This window comes from Orycteropus afer, unplaced genomic scaffold (assembly GCF_000298275.1).
Source record: "Orycteropus afer afer isolate SDZICR_OR568_19922 unplaced genomic scaffold, OryAfe1.0 scaffold00118, whole genome shotgun sequence".
In the NCBI taxonomy this organism is placed as follows: Eukaryota; Metazoa; Chordata; class Mammalia; order Tubulidentata; family Orycteropodidae; genus Orycteropus; species Orycteropus afer.
Window position 1 is genome coordinate 9203157 of NW_006921705.1, and position 26078 is coordinate 9229234.

Genomic DNA, 26078 nt, shown 5'->3' on the forward strand with positions numbered 1-26078 from the left:
AATTCATACTGAAGACTGCAGTCTTTGATCTTCATCATTAAGTGCTTCAAGTCATCTTCACTTTCAGCAAGCAAGGTTGTGTCATCTGCATATTGCAGGTTGTTAATGAGTCTTCCTCCAATCCTGATGCTGTGTTCTTCTCCATATAGTCCAGCTTCTTGGATTATTTGCTCAGTGTATAGATGGAATGAGTATGGTGAAAGGATACAACCCTGATGCACACCCTTGCTGATTTTTTGCAGTTTCCCTTTGTTCTGTTCGAATGACAGCCTCTTGGTTCCTCTTAAGCACAATTAAGTGTTCTGGAATTCCCATTCTTCTCAATATTATCCATAATCTGTTATGATCCACACAGTCAAATGCCTTTGCATTGTCAATGAAACACAGGTAAACATCTTTCTGGTATTCTTTGCTTGCAGCTGCACCATCTAAAAAGGCAATGATATTCCTTGCTTCCCAGTTTGAATTTTTGGCAGTTCTCTGTCAATATACTGCTGTAATTGTTTTTGAATTATCTTCAGCAAAATTTTACTTGCATGCGATATTAATGATATTGTTAGATAATTTCCTTATTTTGTTTGATCATCTTTCTTTGGAACAGTTACAAACATAGATCCAATCCAATCAATTGGTTAGGCAGTTGTCTTCTAAATTTTGGAATAAACAAGTAAGCGCCTCCAGCATTTCATCTGTTGGTTGAAACATCTCAGTGGGTATTCTGTCAATTCCTGGAGACTTGTTTTTTTGCCAGTTCCTTCAGTGCAGCTTGGACTTCTTCCTTCAGTGCTATTGGTTCTTGATCATATGCTACCTCCTGAAATAGCTGAATTCTTTTTTGTACCATGACTGTGTAATTCTTCCACCTTCTTTTGATGCTTCCTGCATCATTTTAATATTTTTCCCATAGAATCCTTCAATATTGTAACTTGAGGCTTGAATTTTTTCCTCAGTTCTTTCAGCTTGAGAAATGCTGAGTGTGTGTGTATTCTTCCCTTTTGGTTTTCTAACTCCAGGCCTTTGCAAATTTCATTATAATACTTTGTCTTCTCGAGCTGCCCTTTGAAATCTATTGTTCAGCTCTTTAATTTTATCATTTCTTGCACTTGCTTTAGCTACTACCTATTCAAGAGCAAGTTTCAGAGTAGCTTCTCACATCTATTTTAATCTTTTCTTCCTTTCCTGTCGTTTTAATGATCGTTGCTTTCTTATGTATAATGTTCTTGATGTCATCCCACAACTCATCTGGTTTACAGTGATTGGTGTTCAATGAGTGAAATCTATTCTTCAGATGCTCTGTAAATCCATTTGTGATATAATCAAGTCCTATTTTGGGTCTCATGGACTTGTTTTAATTATCTTTGGCTTCAACTTGAACTTGCATACGAGCAATTGATGATCTGTTCCACAGTCAGTTCCTGGCATTGTTTTGACTGAAGATAGTGCATTTCTCCATCACATCTTTCCACAGATGTAGTCGACCTGGTCCCTGTGTATTACGTCTGGCAAGGACCATGAGTATAGCTGCCATTTATGTTGCTGAAAAGGTATTTGCAATGAGTAAGTCATTGGTTTTCCAAAATTCTATCATGTGATCTCTGATGTCATTTTTATCACCAAGGCCTTATTTTCCAATTACCAATATGCATTCTAATCACCAGTAATAATCAATAAATCTTGATTGTATGTTTGGTCAATTTCAGACTGCAGAAGTTGGTAAAAAACCTTCAGTTTCTTCATCTTTGGCTTTAGTGTTTGGTGTGTAAACTTGAGTAATAGCAGTATTAACTGGTCTTCCTTGTAGGTGTATGAATATTATTCTATCACTGACAGGACTGGACTTCAGGATAGATCTCAAAACAATCTTTTTGTTGATAAATGTGATGTCATTCCTATTCATTTTGTCATTCCTGGCATAGTAGATCATATGACTGTCTGATTCAAAACGGCCAGTACCAGCCCATTTCTACTCCCTACTGCCTAAGATATTCATCTTTGTATGTTCCCTTTCATTTTTGACAACTTTCAATTTTCCTGGTTTCATACTTTGTACATTCTACATTCTAATTATTAATGGATGTTTAGAGCTGTTTCTTCCCATTTTGAGTATGCCCTATCAGCAAAAGCAGGCCCTATCAGCAAAAGCAGGACCTAAAAGCAAGCTTTACTCCATCCATGTCCTTAAGGTCATTTCTACCTTGACAAGGCAGTTCTTCCCCAGTCATATTGTGAGTGCCTTCCAACCTGAGGGGCTCCTCTTCTGGCACTATATCAGACAATGTTTCTGCGCTATTCATATTCCAGTGATATATCAGTGTTTCACTGCTATTCATAAGGTTTTCAGTAGCCAATTCTTTGACAAGTGGATGGCCCCTTCTTTTTTCCCAGTCTGTCTTAGCTGGAACCTCTGCTGAAAACATGTTCACTATGGGTGACCCTGCTGGTATTTGAAACACCAGTGGTATTGCCTCCAGCCTCACAGCAACATGCAAGCAACCACAGTATGACAAACTGACAGACAAGTGGTAGAAGGAAGCTATTATTTTATCTGTAAGATGGGGGAAAATAATAATAAAGGAAGCTATTATTTTCCCATCTTGCAGATGAAATACACTGGGCTTAGCCAAGCTAAGTAATGTACTCAAGATCTCGAGGTTTGCAAGTAGAGGAAGTGGTAAAATTAGAAAAACTTTCGAACTACAACTATGATAAATTAACATTACTCTGCACTGTACCAAAGTCGCCCAAGTAAGTATGGGTATAGGGTTCTCAAACTGTAGATGCATCAGAACCACTTGGAAGGCTTGCTAAAATACAGACTGTTGGGCCCCATGTCAGAATTTCTGCTTGTGTTTCTATCAGTATAGAAACTGTTGCTCCTGGAACCACACTTTGAGAACAACTGAGGCAGCAAGGTGAATGTATTTGGAGCTGAGGTGCTGAGACTGAGTCCATTTCCACACCCAGTGGAGTGATAACTGGGGTTTGGTAAAGTCATAATCACCCTAATAGCACCTGTCTTAGAAAACTCATGGGTCGTTTAAAAAAATCAAATGGGATGGTTGCATGAAAATCCTTTTAGAAGGATAAAATACTATCCTCATGAGTTTAATTATGTGAGAAGAAATAAAATAACAGAGGTCTTCTCATCTCAAGTTGAAATGCATTTAAGAATCCCATTTCCAAACTGAAGACTCTACCTTTTAAAGGAAATTCAGTAATTCCCTATATGCTAATGTTAGAAAAATATGTGTCTTAAACACAAGGTGGGAGCTCTGGTAGCATAGTGGCTAAGACAACTTGCCTGCTAACCAGAAGGCTGGTGGTTCAAACCCACCAGCCACTCCTCGGAAGGAAGGTTGGGCAATCCTACTTCTGTAGTGATACTGCCTCGGAAACCCAAGGAGGGGTCGCTATGAGTCGGGTCTGACTCGACGGCACATAACAACAACAACAACAACAACAACAAACACAAGGTATTGTAAGAGTATATATACTTCAGCTCAGTCTGTCAAATGTAACAAAACAGTTAACTAAATAAATCTGGTAAAAACTATCCAAGAGGTTCCGTACCTACTGCCTGAGAGGATTCAATGGACCCACCCCAAACCAATTATATTACTCAATTGGAGTTGAGAAATGGGTCATTTCAGCACACATTTTATACCTATGGCAGTCACCTGCCAAGTGCAGGGCTGGCGGTTCAAACCCACCAGCTGCTCCCTACCTGGTAGACTGGGCCGTCTCTTTCGGGAGCTCTGGTAGTGTAGTGTCTAAGACACTTGACTGCTAACCAGAAGGCTAATGGTTCAAACCCACCAGCCACTCCTCGGAAGGAAGGCTGGGCAATCTACTTCTGTGGTGATACTGCCTCGGAAACCCAAGGAGGGGTTGCTATGAATCGGGTCTGACTCGACAGCACATAACAATAACAACAACAACCCTTTTCAGGGTGCCAGGGTGCTTTTGCTGATTCTGGCTCCATAAATCAAGCTGTAAGTGGCAGAAAAGATTATCTTACTAAACCAAGAACAACTTGCATATAAGATGGCTATGAATTACAAATTACATTCAAAGCCCTTTTCTCTTCACAAAATGGGCTTTACAGACACCTGAGAGAAAGATGGATTCCAAACATGTTTGGTGCCTGAGAAATACAACAAAACCTCAAAGATGGCTTCTTCCTTCCTTACCCATTGATGCAAGGGGTCATACATGAGGGCCATGGGCCAAAAGGGTCAAGCTGGAACAAAGTACAGAATGACGGTGTCTCCTAACCCTTACACCTCTGCACAGATCTGTCTGGGTTAACAGAAGGAAGCAAACTAATGATCCTGTCTGAATGGTCCACTTAGATTTAGAGATTTCACATATCCACAATCACCCTACCCCTCCTGATGGTTTTTTCCACCACTATTAACTTTTGAGACTGGTTCCCTTGGAGATTTCTGGCATAAGGAAGGCCAATCATTGGGTCATCACATCCTGAAAAATATGATGACAGCAATCAGAAAATCCTTTCCTCTGCCCTAAATCTCAAATCAACCCAAAAAGATTATTGTTATAGCCTGTTTGTTCAATGCTTTTTTTTTTTTAAAGTAATTAAATGGTTCACTTTTAACTTCTAACTAACATTAGGCTTGGGCTGAACGAAAAACAGGAAAAATACCTTTTGTAATGAAGAGCTAGCTGGACAGAAACAATGATGTTTTCTATAAAATTTCCATTGTTAAGAATACTCTTGTTAAAGTTAAGAAGTGTGGCTGTAGATGAATATGTAAGAATTGGTACATTAAATATTCTAGTAGGTTCTTAAAAAAACAAACAATCTACCCCCCACAGCATACAGACAGTGAGAATAAACACAAAGTTAACTGAAAGCTACAGTGCCAGCTGTCTGGTACATAGCCATGCATGATTACCCTCTTGAAGAGATGAAAACTGTGGCAGGAGTACCACCTTTTTTAAAAGATGGGACTCTCTGCTGGCTTATCAATTTCGTGGATCTTTTAGTCAGGTGTTTTCTTTTGTGTTCCGTTTTGGTAAATCATTAATTTTGAAGACTAATTTTTACCAGTCAGAAATCTGGTTGTGATAGTGATCCTAAAAATTTTAAAAGCATAAGGATGGATGGGTGGAGGGAGGGAGGAGCAAGCGAGAAAGAAAGGAAGGAGGAAGGCAGAAAGGAAGGAAGAAGAAATACAGTTTTTGTTCAATTCAAAGTATTCTACCCAGGGGTCCAATTTAAGGCTTGTATTCCTTCCTGTACACCCTAAATTGTATGAAGATTAGTTATCATTATCTAAGGATTTAAGTACATTTTTTATATATGAAAGGGTACAGTCATCAAACATTATAATTACTAATTCAAGGTCTGCTGAACAGCTTTTATTTAGCTCCATTCACACAGATTGTTAAAAATTCTCTGTACAAAGTGGTACTACAGCAAAAACAAAGATTTTATACAACAATAGGAATTTACAAGTATGTATATGCAAAGCTTCATTATTTCTCAAATTGTTTAATAGTATATATATTGATCCTTTAATGCTAAGTAAGCACCTCCAATTTCTATTCTGGAAAGAGAGAGTGAGCTTGATTTAAGGATACCTGTGGGCCTTAACAACGTTTGCTCTGCCTAAAATACTCTTCCCCCGATGCCTTCATGGTTCCCTCTATTACTTCTTCATACCTCTGCTCCCATGTTACTTTGTCACACATAGGCCCTTCTAACACTCCCTATCCCCCTTGTCCAGCTTTTTTGCCCTCCATAACATCAAGGGGCCCTGGTGGAACAAAATGAGCACTGGTTGCATAGTGCCTAAGGCATCTGACTGACTGCTAACCTGAAGGCAAGTGGTTCAAACCCACCAGATGCTCCACGGAGGAAAGATGGGGCAATCTACTTCTGCAAAGATTTATCACCTTAGAAACCCAATGGGGGTTGGTATTAGTCTGAATCAACTCAATGGCAGCGAGTTTGATTGGTTTGGTATAACATTTCTCATAATTTGGTATCTTCTTTGTTCACCTGCTTATTCAATTATTGACTGTTTTCCTCCATTAGAATATAAGCTCAAGGGGGACAGGGGCTTTGTTTTATTCACAACAGTACCTGGCACATAGTACTCAAACAATGCAATGCACTGCCATTGAGTAGGATCTGACTCATAGTGACCCCTCCTTGGGTTTCTGAGGTGGTATCACTATGAAAGTAGATTGCCCAACCTTCCTTCTGAGGAGTGGCTGGTGAGTTTGAACCGCCAGCCTTCTGGTTAGCAGTCAAATGCCTTAAGCATTATACTACCAGAGCTATTTGTTGAGTGAGTGAATGAATATTTACGAAAGAGAAAGATAAACCTACTCAGCATTCTAAAAGCTTCATAAACTCTGGAAGGATAGGGACACATCACTAGCAAACAGGCTGTAGGATTTGTCCTTTTCAATTCTCTTTACTTTGGTCAAGACTGAGCATGGAAACAGAAGGCATCTCATATACTTTTCTTTTGCAGACGTATGCTGGCCTGGCTAGGTTGTTTGGCAGATATTATGCACTGGCTCTCAGTTCCAGTCTATTCATTAGGTTCCAACAGCTTAGCCTGATTAAAGAAGCAGAAACTTCTTTATTTCAGTTGTATTCATGTGAGAGCTGGACAATGAATAAGGAAGATCAAAGAAGAGTTAATGGTTTTGAGTTGTGGTATTGGTGAAGAATATTGAAAGTACTATTGACTGCTAAAAGAACTAACAAATCTGTCCTGGAGTAAGTGCAGCCGGAATGTTCCTTGGAAGTGAGAACGGCCAGACTTTGTCTCACCTACTTTGGTCATGTTGTTAGAAGGGACCATTCCCTGGAGATGGATATCATGCTTGGTAAAGTGGAGGGTCAGAGAGAAAGGGGAAGACCCTCAATAAGATAGATTGACACAGTGGCTGCAACAATGGGCTCAAATATAGCAAGGATTGTAAGGATGGTGCAAGACTGGGCAGTGTTTCATTTTGTTGTACACAGGGTCAAGATGAATCACAACTGATTTGATGGCACCTAACAACTATAGTTCAGAACTTTAAGAAACACAATTGCATGGCCAATGTGTATCGAGTAACTTTCTCCCAGAACATAGATCACCACAAGGGAGGGATGGAGGCACCACAGAGGTTGCATAGATCCTCCAGGTCACCTGGGTTCCATTCATGCTCCATTGTGGAGATGGACCAGATGTGGTATCCAGGGACCCAGCAGGCTCCCAGCATTGGCGGTAGGTCAGCATTTTCGTCTAACTCAGAATTGAGCTGATGCCCCAGCTCTTACCCAGAAGGCACTCTGAGAGCCCCTTAATCTCTTTAAGTTTTCTCATCTATGTAGCAAAAGATCACTATACTCCCTACTGTCCAAAGATCATACCTAGTTCTGATATCCTAGAAAGTCCTTCCTTCTTCTACTTCATCATCACTGTTTTGCAAATGATGAAACTGATGCCCACAGTGGGGACATAACTTACCCAAAGTCATCCACCTGGTTAAACACAAAGCCAGGACTAGAACTCAGGTTCAATGCTTTTTTCATTATGTATTTAACTTTAACATCTATGGATCTCAACCTTCTAGCTTCAAAACTCTTCGACCCTTGGACCACTTTGGTGGAACAAAAGTGCCATGGGTCACTGAAATAAGTGGCAGCATCAAACTCTACTGCTGGGTACAGAAAGTAGCCAGAGAAGAAAAAAAGACAAAACCTGAGCACAAGTGGCCCCACGTAGGATACTGCTGTAGTACTCTATTGCCAGCTTTGGAGAAACTGCTTGCTATAATCAATGAGATAAATGGTACTACTTTAGATGACACAAATAAAATGGTTTGCAATTATGTTGTTATTACTGTTAGGTGCTGCTGAATCAGTCCCGACTCCTGGCGACTCTGTACAACAGGACCAAACGCTGCCTGGTTCTGTACCATCCTCACAAATCACTACTGTGTTTGAGACCATTGCTGGAGCCACTGTGTCAATCCATCTCACCGAGGGTCAAATACCAGGCAAAATACATTCCAGAAATAAGATTAATGATAGATCTTATAACAAGATTGTATTATATTAGTTCCCTGACAAAATGCCAGGAATCTGCATGCCAGGCTTTGAGAAGATGTATTATTTTACAACTTATTTCCCTATAGCTTTAACACAGCTGCACATGGCCAACATATATTGGATAAATTTCTCCCAGAACATACATCATCCCAGGGGAGGAATAGAGACATCCAAAGACATTGCATAAATCTTCTAGGTCACCTGGGCTCAATTCAGGTTTCTTTTGGAGATGGACCCCACGTGGAGTGTCCTTGAGGGACCAAGAGGGCTCTCACAGGACTAGAAGTGGGCAAGACTAATTCTAAAACTTCCAATTCCTTCTTCTATGTTCAATCATTCTGTTTATTTGTTGCTGAGAAGATTGTGACTTACAGCAACCCATGTATGCAGAGTAGAACTGCTCCACAGGGTTTTTAAGACTGTGATTTTTCAGAAGTAGATCACCAGGTCTGTCTTTCAAGGCAACTCTGGGTGGATTTGAACCACCAACCTTTCAGCTAGTAGTTGAGTGCTTAACCGTTTGTGCTACCCAGTTGCCTGTTTATCTAGCTCTCTTTATATTCCAAACTACATCTACATCTATTATTTATTTCATTGTATTCTTACAAATTTCTATGAGACGAGGATCAACATTACCAAGATTATTATCTTGACTGTAAAAGGTAGAGGAATTGGAACACACAGATGCTGTGGGATTGTTATATAAAGAGAAGCTTTGGACTGTATATAACTCGCCCATATCCCCGTATCTTCTATTTGGATTTGTGGAATCTAAATGAGTAATGAATGCAGAGGTTATGTACTGTCAGTCAGGATACAATGTTATTCTAATTTATAGAATCATACTTCCTAAATGGTATTCTATAATAAAGGAACTCACCTACAAATGGGACCAAAGATTTCATTTTTTTCCAAGTGAAACTTCTAAATGACATTAATCAAAAAGCATACTTCAGTGTAGTAAACTACATGGTATAGCTTTTCTGGGTAACTCCCACTTTGCCCTGAGCAACTGAGTACCTGACTGTTGAAGTTATCCACCTGGTGTATTTCTGCTGGAGCAGCAGAACTAATTTTCTGGGAAGTTCACTCTCTCTCAGGTGTTTAGAACTCTGATGTTGGGATTGGTTGATTCTGGCCACTCTGCCAGGCTCAAAACGAGCCTTTCTAGAGGCAGAAGGTCCCTCTATGACTGCTGGCTGAGAAAGATGTACTGCTGGGAGAAATGCACTGCTGAGAGATGTAAGAGAGACACACACTGCTGAGAGACAGATGTACTACTGAAAGAGACTACTGGCTGAGACACAGCCGGCAGAGAGACGACCAGCTGAGAGAGATTGAGCGCAATTCTGAACCTGAATTGGAGTTCTATAATCTGTGACTTCTGTGTGGTCACTGCAGCAAATTACTGAACCCTGCAGAGAGGTGGTGAGTGCTGCGAGAGAGATGGTTGGTGTCAATGTTAGTAAGAGGGTTTGAGGGTGGTGGCATGTCTGGCTTCGTGGGAGCAGGCACTGGGCTGCTGATGGTGATTCTGTCCTCCTTTTGTATAGTTACAGGAGGTCAGAAGATGTCACCTCACTGCCCTTTTGGCAGATATTTATGAGAGTAAATGGGTAGATACTGCCATCCCCCCAAAATCCACTGCCACTGAGTCAAATCCAACTCACAGAGATACTTAGTGACTCTATAGGATGGAAGAGAACTGCCTTACGTAGTTTTCAAAGCTTAAATTTTTATGGACACAGACTACCTCATATTTCTCCCACAGATCAACTGGTGAGTTCAAACTGCTGGTCTTTTGGTTAGTAGCCAAGTGCTTTAACCACTGTGCCACCAGAGCTCTTGGTAATGGGTAGATCTGTAGAAAACCTTCCTGTGGGCCTCATTCTATACATGTATAAAACTATTATAGTGGTTGTGCTTTTCATGAAGCTGTAGTAAGACTGAAAAATTCTAACTGAAAATCTTCAGAAAGGTATTTACACCATCTAGTCTTTATTGACCTTTTTCTTTCTTCATGGACGATGTTCTTGATGACATCACACAATTTCTCTTGTTTTTGGTCACTGGTGTTCAACACATCAAATCTATTTTTTAGATGGTCTCTAAATTCAGGAGGGATAATTTAAGGTCATATTTTGGCTCTTGTGGACTTGTTTTAATTGTCTTCAACTTCAACTTGAACTTGCATATGAGCAGTTGATGGTCTGATCCACAATCAGCTCCTGGCCCTGTTTTGGCTGAAGATTCTGAGCTTCTCCATCATTTCTTGCCACAGATGTAGTCAATCTGATCCCTATGTATTCCATCTGGCAAAGTCCACATGTATAGCCACCATTTGTATTAAAAAAAGGTATTTGCAATGAATAAGACAGGGAAGGGAGAAAAGATCAAAATGGATGTCAGAAGAGACTCTGAAACTTGTCTTCAATGAAGAGTGGCTAAAGCAAATAGAAGAAATGACAAAATGAAAGCACTGAACAGAAGATTTCAAAGAGCAGCTCAAGAAGACAAAGTCAATTATTTTAATGAAATGTGCAGAAACATGGAACTGGAAAGCCAAAAGGGAAGAACATGCTTGGCATTTCTCAAGCTGAAAGAACTAAGGAAAAAATTTAAGCCTCGAGTTGCAATACTGAAAGATTCTATGGGCAATATATATTGAATGATGCAGGAAATATCAAAAGAAGATGGAAGGAATACACAGAGTCACTGTACCAAAAAGAACTGGTCGATGTTCATCTGTTTCAGGAGGTGGCATATGATTAAGAACCAATGGTATTAAAGGAAGAAGTCAAAGCTGCACTAAAGGAAGTGGCAAAAAACAAGGCTCCAGGAACTGACAAAATAACCATTGAGACGTTTCAACAAATGGATGCCACACTGGAGGCACGCACTTGGCTATGCCAAGATATTTGGATAGCTACCTGGCCAACTGACTGGAAGAGATCCATATCTGTATCAATTCCAAAGAAAGGTGAACTCATAGAATGTGGAAATTATTGAACAGTAATATTAATAATTTATTATTAATATTAATATCTCATGCAAGTAAAATCTCACTGAAGATAATTCAAAAATGGCTGCAGCAGTATATTGCCAGGGAACTTCTAGAAATGCAAGCTGGATTCAGAAGAGGATGTGGAATGAGTGATATCATAGCTGATGTCAGATGAATCTTGGCTCAAAGGAAAGAATACCAGAAAGGTGTTTACTTGTGTTTATTGACTATCCAAAAGCATTCAATTGCATGGATCATAAGAAATTATGGATAATATTGAGAAGAATGGGAATTCCAGAACACTTAATTGTCCTCTTGAGGAACTGTACATAGACCAGGAGGCTGTTGTTCGAACAGAACAATGGGACACTGCATGGTTTAAAATTAAGAAGGGAGTGTGTCAGGGTTGTGTCCTTTCATCATACTTATTCAATCTGTATGCTGAGCAGATAATCTAAGAAACTGGACTATATGAAGAAGAGCGTGGCATTAGGATTGGAGGAAGACTCATTAACAACCTGTATTACTCTGATGACACAACTTTGCTTGCTGAAAGTGAGGATGACTTGAAGCACTTACTGACGAGGACTGAAGACTATAACCTGCAGTATGGATTACCCCTTAATATAAAGGAAACAAAAATCCTCACAACTGGACCAGTAAGTAGCATCACAATAAATGGAGAAAAGACTGAAGTTGTCAAAGACTTCATATTACTTGGTTCTACAATCAACACCAATGGAAGCAGCAGTCAAGATATCAGAGGACATACAGCATTGGTCAAATCTGCTGCAAAAGACCTCTTTCAAATGCTGAAGAGCAAAGATGTCTCCTTGAAGACTAAGGTGCGCCTGACACAAGCCACAGTATTTTCAATTGCTTCATATGCATGTGAGAGGTGGACAATGAATAAAGAAGACCAAAGAAGAGTGGGTACTTTTGAGTTGTGGTGTTGGCAAAGAATGCTGAAAGTACCAGGGACTGGTGAAAGAACTAACAAATCTGTCCTGGAAGAAGTGCAGCCAGAATGCTCCTTGGAAGTGAGAATGGCCAGACTTTGGCTCATCTACTTTGGCCATATTGTAAGAAGAGATCATTCCTTGGAGAAGGATATCATACTTGGTAAAGCGGAGGGTCAACGCAAAAGGGGAAGGCCCTCAATCAGATGGATTGGTACACTGGCTACAACGATGGGCTCAGGTATAGCAAGGATCATGGAGCTGGCACAGGACTGGGTAGTGTTTCGTTCTGCTATAGACAGGGTTGCTATGAGTCAGAGATGACTCAACAGCACCTAACAACAACAGTCTTTTGAGAAGGAGGCTTGGAGATGCAGTGGTTAAGCCTTTGGCTGCTATTCAAAAGGTTAACAGTTCAAACCTCCCAGTTATCTTCCATGGAAGAAAGAGGTGGCAGTCTGCTTTCATAAAGATTTATAGCCTTAGAAACCCTACAGGGCAGTTCTATTGTGTCCTATAGGGCCATGAATTGGAATCAACTCAATGACAATGAGTTAGTCTTTAGTATATTACACAGTAGTAATTCTAACAAAAATAATGATGATAATGATATTAGCTAATATTTACTGAGCACCTGCCTGGTGCACATGATCTCACTTAGTCTTTACTGCAATAACTCTATGAAGTAGGAGCTATTTTTATTTTCAAAGAGATGAGGAAACTAAGCATTGAGAGGTGAAGTAAACTTGTCCAATCCTATCTAAAGTTCCAAAGGCAGTAGTCTAGTTTTTAGGTATGAGATGTGGAGATTATGGACATGTGAAAGGTTTTGTTTTTTCCTCCGAGAAGTGGTTTTGTTGTATTACTAAGGACAAACCCAACATACCATTCTGAAATCCTCTTCAAATTTGAAAGCCCCACCTCCTGTGGCACAGAGAGTAGTGTGAAGGCTGGAGAAGTTCTTCTCACTGCCCATCTGGATGAACCTGTGCATTGCACAGCTGGGAAAGCGGATGAAGTGCAGGTTCCCCTTGCGCCCACTCATGGTCAGGTTTTTCAGTTCCAGGTGGACGTCTCGGATCCCAGTTTTCCCATAAGCGGTATTAGAAGTCAAATACTTCCTGATGCTCTTGAGGTTCTCCACTTCCTCTTGCTCCTCTTCAGCTGTAATATCCTTTGGTTCAAAGTAGACCAACTTAACCAGTGTTCCACCGATATCCATGCCAAACCATGGGAATGCTAGAGGACAGAAAGAAAGAGTGCTGTTGAAATCAAGAAGGGGAAATCTGACCTCCACAAAATGTTCAGTTCTTGAACTTTAAAGAATATGGTATCATATCTATCACATTTAACATTCAATTTGCTTGAATTCAACTATTTGTGCCTAAAAGAAGACACAGGTACAAAGCAGTTCATAATATAAATGGTATCCATGGCTTTTTCCACACTCTACTCCATGTGAGTCTGCCTCAGAATTGAGCATAAGAAATATGATTCTGCAGGTCCCTAAACCAAGCTCAATTTCCATGTGCTTTGCAGAGCTGAGTATCTCCCCAAGCCAAGTACCGCTACAATATTTAAAAATAGCTTTTTTGCATTCAAAATGGCTCCCAAATGCTAACTATTTTATCAGAGTTTTAGCCAAAGAAACAGTGATCCGTTCCAGTGCCAGCGGAAAAACTGGTTATGCTGAGTGTACCAACAAACAGTGTGTTTGGTTTTTAACCCACACAGTCCCCTTTGTAGGGACGGCCCTTTCATTAATCATTTTTACTGCATTCAATTTTTGCCTCACGAACTGACTTTATTATAAGCTGCACCACCTCTGTTTAAATCCACAGGATAAATAGGAAGGAGGAGAGAAAATGGAATATGAGAGACGTTGGGTTAGACACGATCCCCACGAAGGCATAATCATAAAAAGAACAGCTCATGTTACCTCTTATTTCATTAAGCAGAGACACTCTCGCCATATCAAATGGCCATCCAGGAGTTTAACCCCAGCTGCACAACAGCTGGGATGCTTTTTTAATTTTTCCTTCAATTTCCTGTTCCCTTTCTTGGAGTTTCTGGTTTGGGTGGGGGAGGAGTCAGGCGTTAGTATTTTTTAAATTCCCCAGTGGTTCTAATCTGCAGCCTGGGAACCATAAACCAGAAGAGCTGTGGGCACTTACTCACAGGCCAACAAGTAACCACCAGCTTCTAATCAAGTCTGAAAGAGGAAGGAAAACCTCTAAGTAGATAAAAAACATACATTTAAGCAGCTCAAGATGTTTTTCTAGGACATAATGAATTTCCATAGTAATTAGTTTTTTTATTATTATTATTATTACAGTAACAGGTTGAGCTGTCAAATGCTCTGCAATGAACACAGAGTGAGCGCAAATGCTGGAGTTTCCTTTTTTGTTCCCCAGGGTAGAATCTACTGGCTAAGTACGAAACTATAATATTAAAACTGAGTTTAAGGATGTAACATTAAAACTGAGTTTAAGGACGCAGAGCTAAAGTCACTTGTTTACAAAGTTGCTATTTAATTCTGTCCTAAAGACCATCCATCCCTGGGTGGTGCACATATGGTTAACACACTTGACTGCTAACCAAAAGGCTACAGGTTCTAGTCCACCCAGAAGCACCTCAGAAGAAAGACCTGGTATTCTACTTCAAAAAAATCAGCCTCTGAAAACTGTACAAGGTCGTCATGAATTGGAATTGACTCAACGGCAGCTGGCTTGTATTTTGTTTTTGGGAAAGACCATCCAAAAGGGCCCTTGTTGAACCGCACATCACACCTAGAGATTACATCACTAGGAACATTACTTGACCCCACAGAAGTCCTTTTTCTTAGGTACCTCTGCTACTTAGCTCTCTCCATCAGTATGTTGGGGAGAGTGGCGGGAGGAGGACATGGCAGAAACCATCCCGAAGCAAAAACTCCTCTCCTGTGCCTCACTGCTATCATTTCAGTCGTGACCTAAGTCAGCGGTTCCCCACTTGGTAAGCAGTAAACTGTAATATTACAGAAAAATAAAACCCTAAGCCCCAAAAGATTAAGAGCAATAAATTCCACTGAGAAGACCACGCTAATGAATGTTCTATTATATTTGCAGAAATTTGCAAAGCAAATCTCACACAGCCCAGTGTAAGCTGGGAAGCTTGCTTGTCCCAGCAGGAGATAATAGAAAATTGGAAACAGTTCATCCCTACTAGTCAATGCAGCTCACAGGTGAAATTTCTTGGCCCATTCTTTAACACTCACTGTCAGCATGCCCCACAGTGTAGGATCAGCACCAAGTGATACAGAAAGCCCCAAAGTAGGATTCAGAACAGCTACTTTCCAACAGCAGTGGCCAGTAACTAGTTCACTGTGAGTCTCACCACCTATCTCCACTTCCTCATCTATGAAAGCAGCAGAGGGTATCAGAATGGTTTCTAGTTCCAGCCCAGTTATAAACTTTCTATGTATTCTTTAGGATATAGAAAAGAAAATTCACAACCACCTTCGATCAGGCTGACCAGAGCGGAAACATGAAACAAAAAATAATCTACTTCTGTACTAGATACCTAGTATTCTTCCAGTCACAGCTGTTACCTCTGAAAGGAAGAACCCCCACACAATCTTTTTATATGGGTAGATACTGGTGAGCACGGAAAACTGAAAAGAAGTCTCACTTTAAAAAAAACTGCAGGGGATGCCGAAACATTTCATAAGTTATTTTAAAACTTGGCTGCTTCTTCCTGTTTCTCCTACTCATTTTTGAGCATTTCAGAGCTTTTGCTGGCAACTTAAAACACTGGAATGCAGTCTGGAATTTTGAAAATTCAATTGGTTAATAGTTTAACAGCAGCTTTGAACTACTGATTAGTGTAAATGACAACAGGAATTGCTTTCACTTACCTATGTTCAATTCTTACCTTCATGGAAAATTTAATGTTACTATATTTACATTTTAATGCTGTTTTTAGGACACTATCATATTTTAAATTCCTGTTATTTAAACAGGAATACCAGTTATTCATCTTCCTGTTATAAAAGTCTACCTAAACCTTAACTTCTCCTACACAACTGGTGGATGAAGCTGGACGAAAAGGAGAAAGAAAAGCACGCTAGAGCAGCTATCATCCAAAACTCAGTTTCTTAAATCCAGGAAATCCAGATGTTTTGATGAATTCAGCTGAACTGCTGATAAGAAGAGCCTGTTCTCTTTGTCAGGAGAAGCAGTTATAGGTACTGAATGTGTGTATGTACCCCTTATTTCTTTTTCTTAAACCAGAGGTCATTAAAAAAAAAATCTCTTAAAACATTCATCAAAGTAGATGTCCAGGTGCAAACTATGCAAGACGACATCCACAAACAAGTAAACTGATCTTATTCAAAATGGTTTCACCACAGTGGGGTTTGTATGAACTAGAAGCTAACATTTTAGACAGTGCCTAAGGCATCTGACTGCTAACCAGAAGGCTGGGGGGTTCAAACACACCAGCCACTCCTCGGAAGGAAGGTTGGGCAATCTACTTCTGTAGTGATACTGCCTCGGAACCCCAGAGGGGGGGTCGCTATGAATTGGATCCGACTCGATGGCAGGGAGTTTTTTCTTTTCTTTTTTTTTTAAGGTGCTACAGATAAAAGGTTGACTTTAGGGCCATCTTTTCTCAGCATACTGTGAAAAAGAAAAGGAACAATTTACTAGAAAAACTCTTACACACTAGGAGACATATTCAAAGATATTCACTGCAGCATTTGTGTCCAGCAATAAGGAAATATGTAAATAAAACGTGATGTATTTATATGAGAGGGTATCATACAGAACTAAGAGAATCAACTAGATCTATGTCTCAACATGTGTTGAGCTCAAAAACAATGCTGAAAGAAAAATGTTTTCAGCGTGAGCAGAAACGATGTGTGGGTCACATCCAGGCCAGAGCATTTGATTACAGGCATGAGACACTCCAGGGCTTTCTTTCCCTCTGCCACATTCAAATAGTGAGTGAGAACCATTAACACAATGACTGACCTATCAGCCTACAACCTGGAATGAGGAAACAGCCAGTCCTCAAAGGATGTATAACATGGGTGGGAAATAAACCTTTGTTCTTGGAATCCACTGAGATTTGGGTGTTAATTCTTACTGTAACAGACCATGGCCTTTTCTGATAGACATCAAAAGTGAAATGTTGCTTTACCAACAAAGACAAAAAAAAAAAAAAAAAGAGGCTTATGGGGCGGGCCAAGCAGCAGGCAACCAGGGAATGGATTTTGGAGACAAGTGAGGCATTTGATAAAACTATCATCCATTATAAGGTCCCTGGGTGGCCCAAACAGTTAAGCACTCTGCTACTAACTTAAAGGTTGGCTGTTTGAACCCACACAGAAGCATCGCAAAAGATAGTTCTGCTTATCTGCTTCCATAAAAATTACACTATGGAGTTCAGTTCTACTCTGTAACACATGGGGTCATTAGGAGTTGGAATCGACAGCAACAAATTTGGGTTTTCGTTGTTATCATATATAACTTGTAAGGCAGATAATATACAGGCATACCTGGTTTTATTGTGCTTTGCAGATACTGCATTTTTTACAAACTGAAGGTTTGTGGCAACTCTGTGCTGCGCAAATCTATCGGGCACCATTTTTCCAACAGTTAAGTGCTCACTTCGTGTCTCTGCATTGTTTTTGGTAATTCTCACAATACTTCAAAGTTTGTCATAGTGCTATTGAACACTTAGTAGATTACACCATTGTGTAAACATAACTTCTATGTGCGCTGGGAAAGAAAACAATTCATATGCTTTGCTTTATTTCAATAGTCTGGAACATAACCTGCAACACCTTCGAGGTATGCCTGGACCTAAAGAATTAGTACCTCTAGTGGAAGAAACTGAAAGTCACAGGTAAGCAAGGTATGTTGGTTGCTATTGACTACATTTAAAAAGTACGATCAAAAAGAGAGAGAGAGAGAAAGATGAGTTCAGAAAATAATTGACTGGTTTATACACAAAAAAGGAAAAGATTAGAGTCCATAAGGTAGTGAGTGGACTAACAGGACTAAAAGCAGCAGCTGTTTCTCATCCCCAAGAGGGAAACAATAAAACTGAGAATGCCTCTGTGAAAAAATACCAGTTAGCACTTAGCTTTGTGGTAAGGTTCAAACCAAAAGATTGGCTACCGCACCCACTGTTAACATTCTGAAAGGTTAAGAGATCTCCAAGCAAAGATACAGCTAAGATTGTAACTTCTCAATTAATTCCTTCAGTTAGAATTGTTGTTGTTATGTGCCGTGGAGTCGGACCCGACTCCTAGTGACCCCTGCTTGGGTTTCTGAGGCAGTATCACTATGGAAATAGATTACCCAACCTTCCTTCCAAGGAGTGGCTGGTGGATTTGAACTGCTAGCCTTCTGGTTAGCAGTCAAGTGCCTTAGGCACTACGCTACCAGAGCTCCTTCAGTTAGACCAGCTCAAGGAGAAAGACTAAAGATGTAGCTCCCATCAGTGCCTGACAGGCTCAAACCAGACCCAATCCACTGCCATGCAGTCAATTCTGATTCATAGTGACTTTACAGGATAGAGTAGAACTGCCCCAGTGGGTTTTTAAGGCTGTAAATCTCTACGAACCAGACTGCCACACCTTTCTCCTGTGGAGTGGCTGACAGGCTCAAAGTATCAATTAAGTCAATCAATAAAGCATGGAAGCAGAAATACAAAGGCATATGGCAAATAAAAGTATGTCTAGAAAGAACTGAGGGCTTGACTATCAACATACGGAAATAAACTAGGATCAAATAGATAAGACTGTTTAGTTTTTAAGAAAGTTGCACCACCAAAGAAATCATGAACAGGAACCCCCAAATCCCAAAAAGCCTGGGAAAATGGTTCAAAATGTAAAAGAACCCTTGAGCCTCCAAATTTCTAAAGACAGGAAGTAGCTGAGAAGGTTGTCAGCTCCAAAATGAAAAACCAGTTGTAGGCCTCCATGTGTGTCTGAACAGAACTATGCTCCATGGGGTTTTCCAATGGCTGTTTTTTGGCAAGTAAATCTACAGTACTTCCTTCGAAGATGGTCCTGGGTGGACTCAAACTTTCCATTTTCCAGTTAGTAGCCAAGCACATAAACCATTTGTACCACCCAGGGACTTGGTCAGTCTCTAAGGAGGGCATATTCAGTCAATGATTCAGATGTATTCAAGGAGGCTATTAGAAAAGGAAACCTCCCTAAGAGTTGGAGAGGCCTTCCCAGGGGGAAAAACCAGGGCCCCCAAGGAACATTTTCCACCTACAGACAAGGAGCCCAGAAGATTTCAGAATTGCTTCTGGGTGTGTCTCATTCACCCTCTTTCCAAATGGAAGTATATAAAGCATTCCAATCTTTTTTTTACCACTGTATATTAATAATATAATGTGAGTGTGAGGGCATGGGGCTCTGAACAGCAGAAAACTTGTCATCTTTAATTCAGAAAGAGATCAAGTGGAACCACATCAGAATTGATGTAGAAACTACTTTGTATCACTCCCTAATTTAGAGACTACTGTGTACCGCCCAGATACTGTGACTGGATAGAACTTTGAGGTGGTTACCTTTGGGGGTTGTCTTCTTTGGGGAAGGGAGGAGTCTATTTTGCCTGTGATGAGGTGGGAAGGGAGACAATTACCTGGCAGTCAGAATGGCCAGTGCTGCTGGGCAAATATTTCTGGTTCTCTTCCTTCCAGGCTCATGGGGTGGGGGTTGGACTGCAACTCCTGGCCACTTTATAACTGGGCTGGACCAGGTGACTCAGAGGGTCAGTGAGTTGTGCAAGGAAATGGTGTATGTCACTTCTAGGCAAAACCACTTATGGCTAGTGTGACATGCTCCGGAGCTCTTTTCTCTCTGTTACTTTGACAGTAATTTTCAAGATAATGATTGCTCTATCAACTGGGTTTCAGAGTGTAGACGAGTCAGAATGGAGCCCTAGCCAGCACTCAATGGCATGTGGTGTGAATAAGAAAGAAACCTTTGTAGTTTTAAGCCACTGAAATTTGAGGGTTCTCTATTACTACAGGATAACCTCACCTATGCTGACTAGCATACCCTCCATCAAATTCTTTGGTTGTTTCTGTTTTATGAAAATTTTATTGTGGTTTAGAGAAAAGCTTACACAGCAAATTAGCTTCCCTTTCAGTAATTCATACACAAGTTGATCCATGATGTTGGTTGCTAGCCCTGTGATGTGCCAGCAATCTCTTCATTTCTATCCTACTTTCCTCATTTCTATCTCTCCAGTTTCCCTGTTCCTCCTTGCCTATTCATCTTTGCTTTCAAGCAAATTGTTGCCCATTTGGTCTTGTATACCTGTTCAAAGCAGTGCTTTTTTTTTCATTTTATAGGCCAATCTATTATTTGCCTGGTAGATGACCTCTAGGAGTAGCTTCAGTTCTAGATTCAAGGGTTGTCTTAGAGTGACAGTCATGGGGGTTCCTCTAGTCCTCATCAGTCCAATAAGTCTGGTCCTTTTTTTTCAAATGAATTTTACTTTTGTCCTACATCTTTCTCCCATTCTAATTGGGACTTTCCATTGTGTCCTTGGTCACAGTGGTTGGTAGCTGGGAACCATCCAGTTATTCTGGTCTTAGGCTAGAGAAGTTCATGTAGACCATTAGTCCTATGGATTCTTGGTTTCCTTCACTCTCCTTTGTTCCAGGCAGGAAGAGACCAATATCTGTATCTTAGATGGCGTTTGCAAGCTTTTAAGACTCCAGATGTCACTCACCAACTAGGATGGAGAACATTATTTTTATGAACTATGACATACCAATGGACCTAGATGTCCCCTGAAACTAGGTTCTTAGGCTTCAAGCCCAGTGACTCAGTCCTATAAGGTGTTTGGATGTATCTAAGAAATTTCCTTAATTCTGCCCCCTATGTATTGGCGGTTTTTTTTTCTTTCCCCATGGAGCGCCCCCCCCCCCGCAATAACCAGATATAGGGAATGCCATTATCACATGATAAACATGTGGTAAAGTAGTCAGTCGAGTCAATCAATTCATGGTGACCCCATGTGTTGCAGAGTAGAACTGTGTTCCATATGGTTTTCATCACTGTGACCCTTAGAAAGCTTATTGCCAAGGTGTTGGTTAGCAGCCAAGCCTCTGAGTGGGTTCAAACCACCAAACTTTTGGTTATTAGCAAAGTGCTTAACCATTTGTGTCATTCTGGGACTCCAAATATGTGGTAGCTTAGAATTAATAAAGGAGCTCTGGTGGCATAGTGCCTAAGGCATCTGACTGCTAACAAAGTTAGCAGTTCAAACCCACCAGCCATGCCACGGAAGGAAGATGGGGCAATCTATTTCCATGAAGATTAACCTCAGAAACCAAAAGGGGGTCTCTATGAGTTGGTATCAACTCGATGGCAGTGAGTTTGGCTATTTTTGGTTTGAGAATTAATAAAAAGGTATGTCTTGGAGGTGCCAGTAAGATAGTGGAATAGGCAGACAAACTACACAGACCCTTATCAACAAAGAAAAGAGAGAACAACACAGATACAGAAGATAATGCTGGAGCCCTGAGCTTTGAAAGGCAGGATACAGAAGTGGACTAAGGTCCAACTAGCAGAAGAACCTGCAAGAAAACAGAGAAAAAACAGACATATGGAGGCTGTGGACTGTCAGTGATCCTGATGGCACAGACAGTTTGGATATTTCCAAGTGGTGTTAGGACCTAAGAATTAACCTAAAACTCAGCCCTGTTAGCCAGGGGCTGCACAGAGGACTGCACTTGTGGCTGGTGAATAAAAGGGGAAACAGTGAAGAAGGAGACAAACTGAGCTGACTTTTGGCTGTCTGGAGGGTGCAGCCATTTTGAATGTTTACAAGCAGTTCGTCCATTTTGGATATTTAAAATGACAGTGTTCTCTCAGATTCCAGGGACCTAACAATAGGCTCTACTTGCCGAGGACAGCAAGGACATACAGGACACTGAGGGCTGGAAAGGAGCAATATTCCACTTGTTACTCTTATACTCCACACCCTCTTGGTGAACAGAGGTGTGGCCACCCCTTACTCCCATCTGTCTTCTGGGCTGGCAGGAATCCATCCCAGTCTGTGTGTTCTGATGGAGCCTGGGTGCCCTGCCCCACCGATAATTCTTTTTTTTTTTTTTTTTAGTTTGTCTGTATCAAAATTCTTCTTCTTCTTCTTTCATCTTTGTTATTATTAGTCTTTCTTGCTCTCTTTCCAGGTTCTAGTTTTTGGCTTTTTCTCTCTTCCTTTTTTTGTGGTTCCCCTTTTCTTCTTTCTTGTGGTTCTCTCCATTCTTTGTTTTTATTTTTGCATTTGTCCAATTTTTTCTTCATTATTCTCCTACTCTACCTCTTTTCTCTTATTTTCCCCACCCCAGATATTGTGGGATTTTCCTCCCTTTTTCTATTCATATTTCTTTTGGCTTTTATTTTATGTATTTCTTTGAATATTTTCTCTCATTTATTGCCTTTCTTTCCCCGCCACCTCATATTTTGGTGATTGTTCCTGTGTGTTTATGCAGTGTGTGTTTTCTGTCCTCCTGCTTTTACTTTCTTGAGGGCTTTTCAATTGTTGTTTTTGTCTAACTGACTGGGAGACAGTAACCATGTCCATATGACCCTCCTGCACCTCCTGAAACTCCACTTACTGAGTGAGGGCCCACTTTCTTCTGCAAAAACTGGCCAATGATACACACCACCAATAAGACCCTGACACACACACTTAACTGCTCTTCACAAACCGTTCACAGAGATCTGGGCTGCCACTCTCATTCTCTATCACATCACAGGAGACAGGAGGTGAGTGCATAAGTGCTGCCAACTAACGACTAGAGGAGCACAATACCCTTCTTACGCAGATACATCCAAAAGAAAAAAAAAAAAAAACCCAAGAAAATGAAAATGTGGGGTGAATCACTCCAGCATACAATCACCAATTAAATTAAATACAACAAAGTCACAATGTCTCGGAGACAACAGATCATCACAGTCCACACAAAGAAGCAAGATAAAGCAATACAAACAAGGGAGCAGGCTACAGACCCAAAACATATCCCTGAGGAAGAGGCAACATTGGAACTCCCTGATAAGGAATTCAAAATTATATTTAGATACTTTCAATGGATTGACAGACAGATCAAGGAAAACACAGACAAAGCTCTAGAATAATTTCAGAAGAAAATACAAGACTAAAATGACAAAATAAATGAAAAATTAGAAATGATTCTAAATCTACAGATAGAAATTTAATACTAAATTTGCAAAACTAGATAATACATTGAAAGGGCAAAGCAGTAGAATCAAATCAATGGAAAACAGAATTAATGAGATTGAAGACAAATGCCTCCATACTTCTTTGGAAAGGGATCAATCAGAAAAAAGATCAAAGCAAAACAAAGAAAGCCTAAGATTCATGTAGGATACCATCAAAAGGAATAACCTACATATAAGTGGAATTCCAGAACTAGAAAAGACAAATTAAACCACTGAGAAAATTGTCCAAGGTTTGTTGGAAGGGAACTTCCCTCATATGATGAAAGATGAGAATATATCCATTCAGGAAGTCCAACAAACCCCCAACAGGACAGACCCCAAAAGAAAATCACCAAGACATATCATCATCAAACTCACCAAAACCAAAGGAAAAAAAGAATCCTGAAAGCAGCATTGGATAAAAGAAAAGTTACATAAAGAGGCAACCAATAAGACAGCTCTGATTAATCAGCAGAAACCAGGCGAGAAGGCAATGGGATGGTATATATGAACCCCAAAAGAGAAAATTTTCCAACCAACAAACATATATCCAACAAAACTGTCCCTCAAGTATGATGGTGAAATCAGGAGATTTCCAGATAAGCAGAAATTAAGGGAATTTGTTAAAACCAGACCAACCTTACAAAAGATGCTAAAGGGAGTCCTCTGGACAGAGAACCAATAATAGCAAACAACAAGTGACCATTAAAACTCATGATCACATAACGCAGAAACCAACTCAGTTATGGAAGTAGCCAAAGTAAAATAAGCTTACAAGATTATAAACAGGGAATCAGAGACATCAACTGGCAAATGAGAAAAATTACAAACCAAAAAGAGGGAAAAAATAGTGTAGTTACAGAACTTCTAAATGGTGAGCAAGTCAAGAGAGTTGCAAGATAGAATGGACTGTTCTAAGCTCGGGCAGAAAATTATAAATCATAGGGTAACCTCAAAGAAAAATGATAAACCTTCATATAACAATGAAAAAGAGGACAAGCACAAATATTTAGCAAGTACTAAAACAATAGCAAAAAAGGAAATGATAACACAATTCATAAATGAAATGAGCCCAGCACAGAAAATTGTATGGAACAAAGAAACCAGGAACACCATGAAAAAACACATAACAAAATGACAGCAAACAATTCATACTGTAGATAATTATACTGAACATAAATGGATTAAATGCACCATTCATGAGATGGAGAGTTGCAGACTAGATAAGAAAACATAACCCATAACAAGAGACACACCTTAGAGACTGTGGTGTACTAAATTACTTAGTGTGGCTTTTCTACCCCTAAATCTTTGTAAACTCCAAGGTGTGAATTGCTATTAGCCACTGAGGAGATCCTGATTTTAAAGTCGCCCACCTGGGTTATTTCTGTTGGGTGTGGCACAATACAATGTTCTGGGAGGTTCCCACTCTCTCTCATGTGCTTAGAGTTCTGATGTTACGATTGGCTAGTTTGACCATTCTGTCAGGCTCAAAACGAGGCCTCCTAGGGGCAGAACTCTCTCTGACTGCTGGTTGAGGAAGACATGCTGCGGAAAGAGACATGGGCTCCTGAGACACGCGTTGCTGGGAAAGAGACACAAGAGACACGCACTGCTGAGTGAGACACCGAGGGATCAGCACTGCTGCGAAAGAGACTGTGAGAGACTGCTGGCTGAGGGACGGTGGGCTGGGAGAGAGACTGAGCGTTTTTTCCTGAACTTGAATTGTAGTCTGGTGCTTCCCTAATAAACCCCACGATCTGTGAGTTCTGCGTGGCCACTGCAGCGAATTATTGAACCCAGGAGAGAGGTGGTGGGTGCTTTGGGAGGAACGGTTGGTGAAAGGGCTGGAGGGAGGCAGCATGTCTGGCCTTGTAGGAATAGGCCTTGGGTTATTGCTGGTAATCCTGTCTTCCTCTTGTAGGGTTAGAGGAGGTCGGAACATGCGGCCTCCTTGCTGTTTTTGCAGAGACAAAGACAAAAACAGACTAAAAATCAAAAGTTGGAAAAAGACATATCAAGCAAAGGGCAACCAAAAAAGAGCTGGAGTGGCCATATTAATTTCTGATCAAACTGTCTTTAAGACAAAAACCACTATAAGGGACAATTATTATATAATGATTAAAGGATCAATCGAAGAAGATATAAGCATAATAAATACCTATGGACCCAATGAAAGAGCCCCCAAATACATAAATCAGACTTTAACAGAATTGAAAAGACAAATAAATTACTCCACAGTCATAGCTGTTGTTATTGTTATTTGCTGTTGAGTCAGGAGACTTTAATACAAAGCTTTCAGTCACAAATAGAACAACTGGAAAAAAACTCAACAAAGATGCAGAAGAACTACACAATACAATCCAACTTGACCTTATACACATCTATGGAACACTTCACCCCCAAACAGCACAATATACATTCTTTTCCAGTGCATATGGAACACTCTACATGATAGACTGAACATATGTTAGGCCATAAAGCAAGTCTTAATCAATTTAAAAACACTGAAATATTGCAAAGCATCTCCTCAGATGATGCTATAAAATTACAAACAACAGAAAGAACAATGAAAAAAGAGCAAACACATGGAAACTGCACAACACCCTTCTTAAGAATAACTGGGTAATAGAAGAAATAAAAAATGAAATTAATAAATTCCTTGAATCAAACGAGAATGAAAACACAACATACCAAAATCTTTGGGACACAGCAAAAGCAGTGATCACAGGCCAATTTATAGCAATAAATACACATATCAAAAAAGAAGAAAGAGCCAAAATCAAC

At 40.2% G+C, this 26078-nt stretch overlaps 1 protein-coding gene across 1 annotated transcript in view; it reads right to left on the bottom strand.

Annotated features, from left to right (window-relative positions):
* Positions 1 to 26078, bottom strand: part of PANK1 (pantothenate kinase 1) — a 168366-nt gene that overhangs the window by 105205 nt on the left and 37083 nt on the right. The window contains exon 2 of the mRNA XM_042781424.1: positions 12933 to 13285. Coding sequence (XP_042637358.1) covers positions 12933 to 13285 — 353 coding nt within the window. The remainder of the gene's footprint in view (positions 1 to 12932; positions 13286 to 26078) is intronic.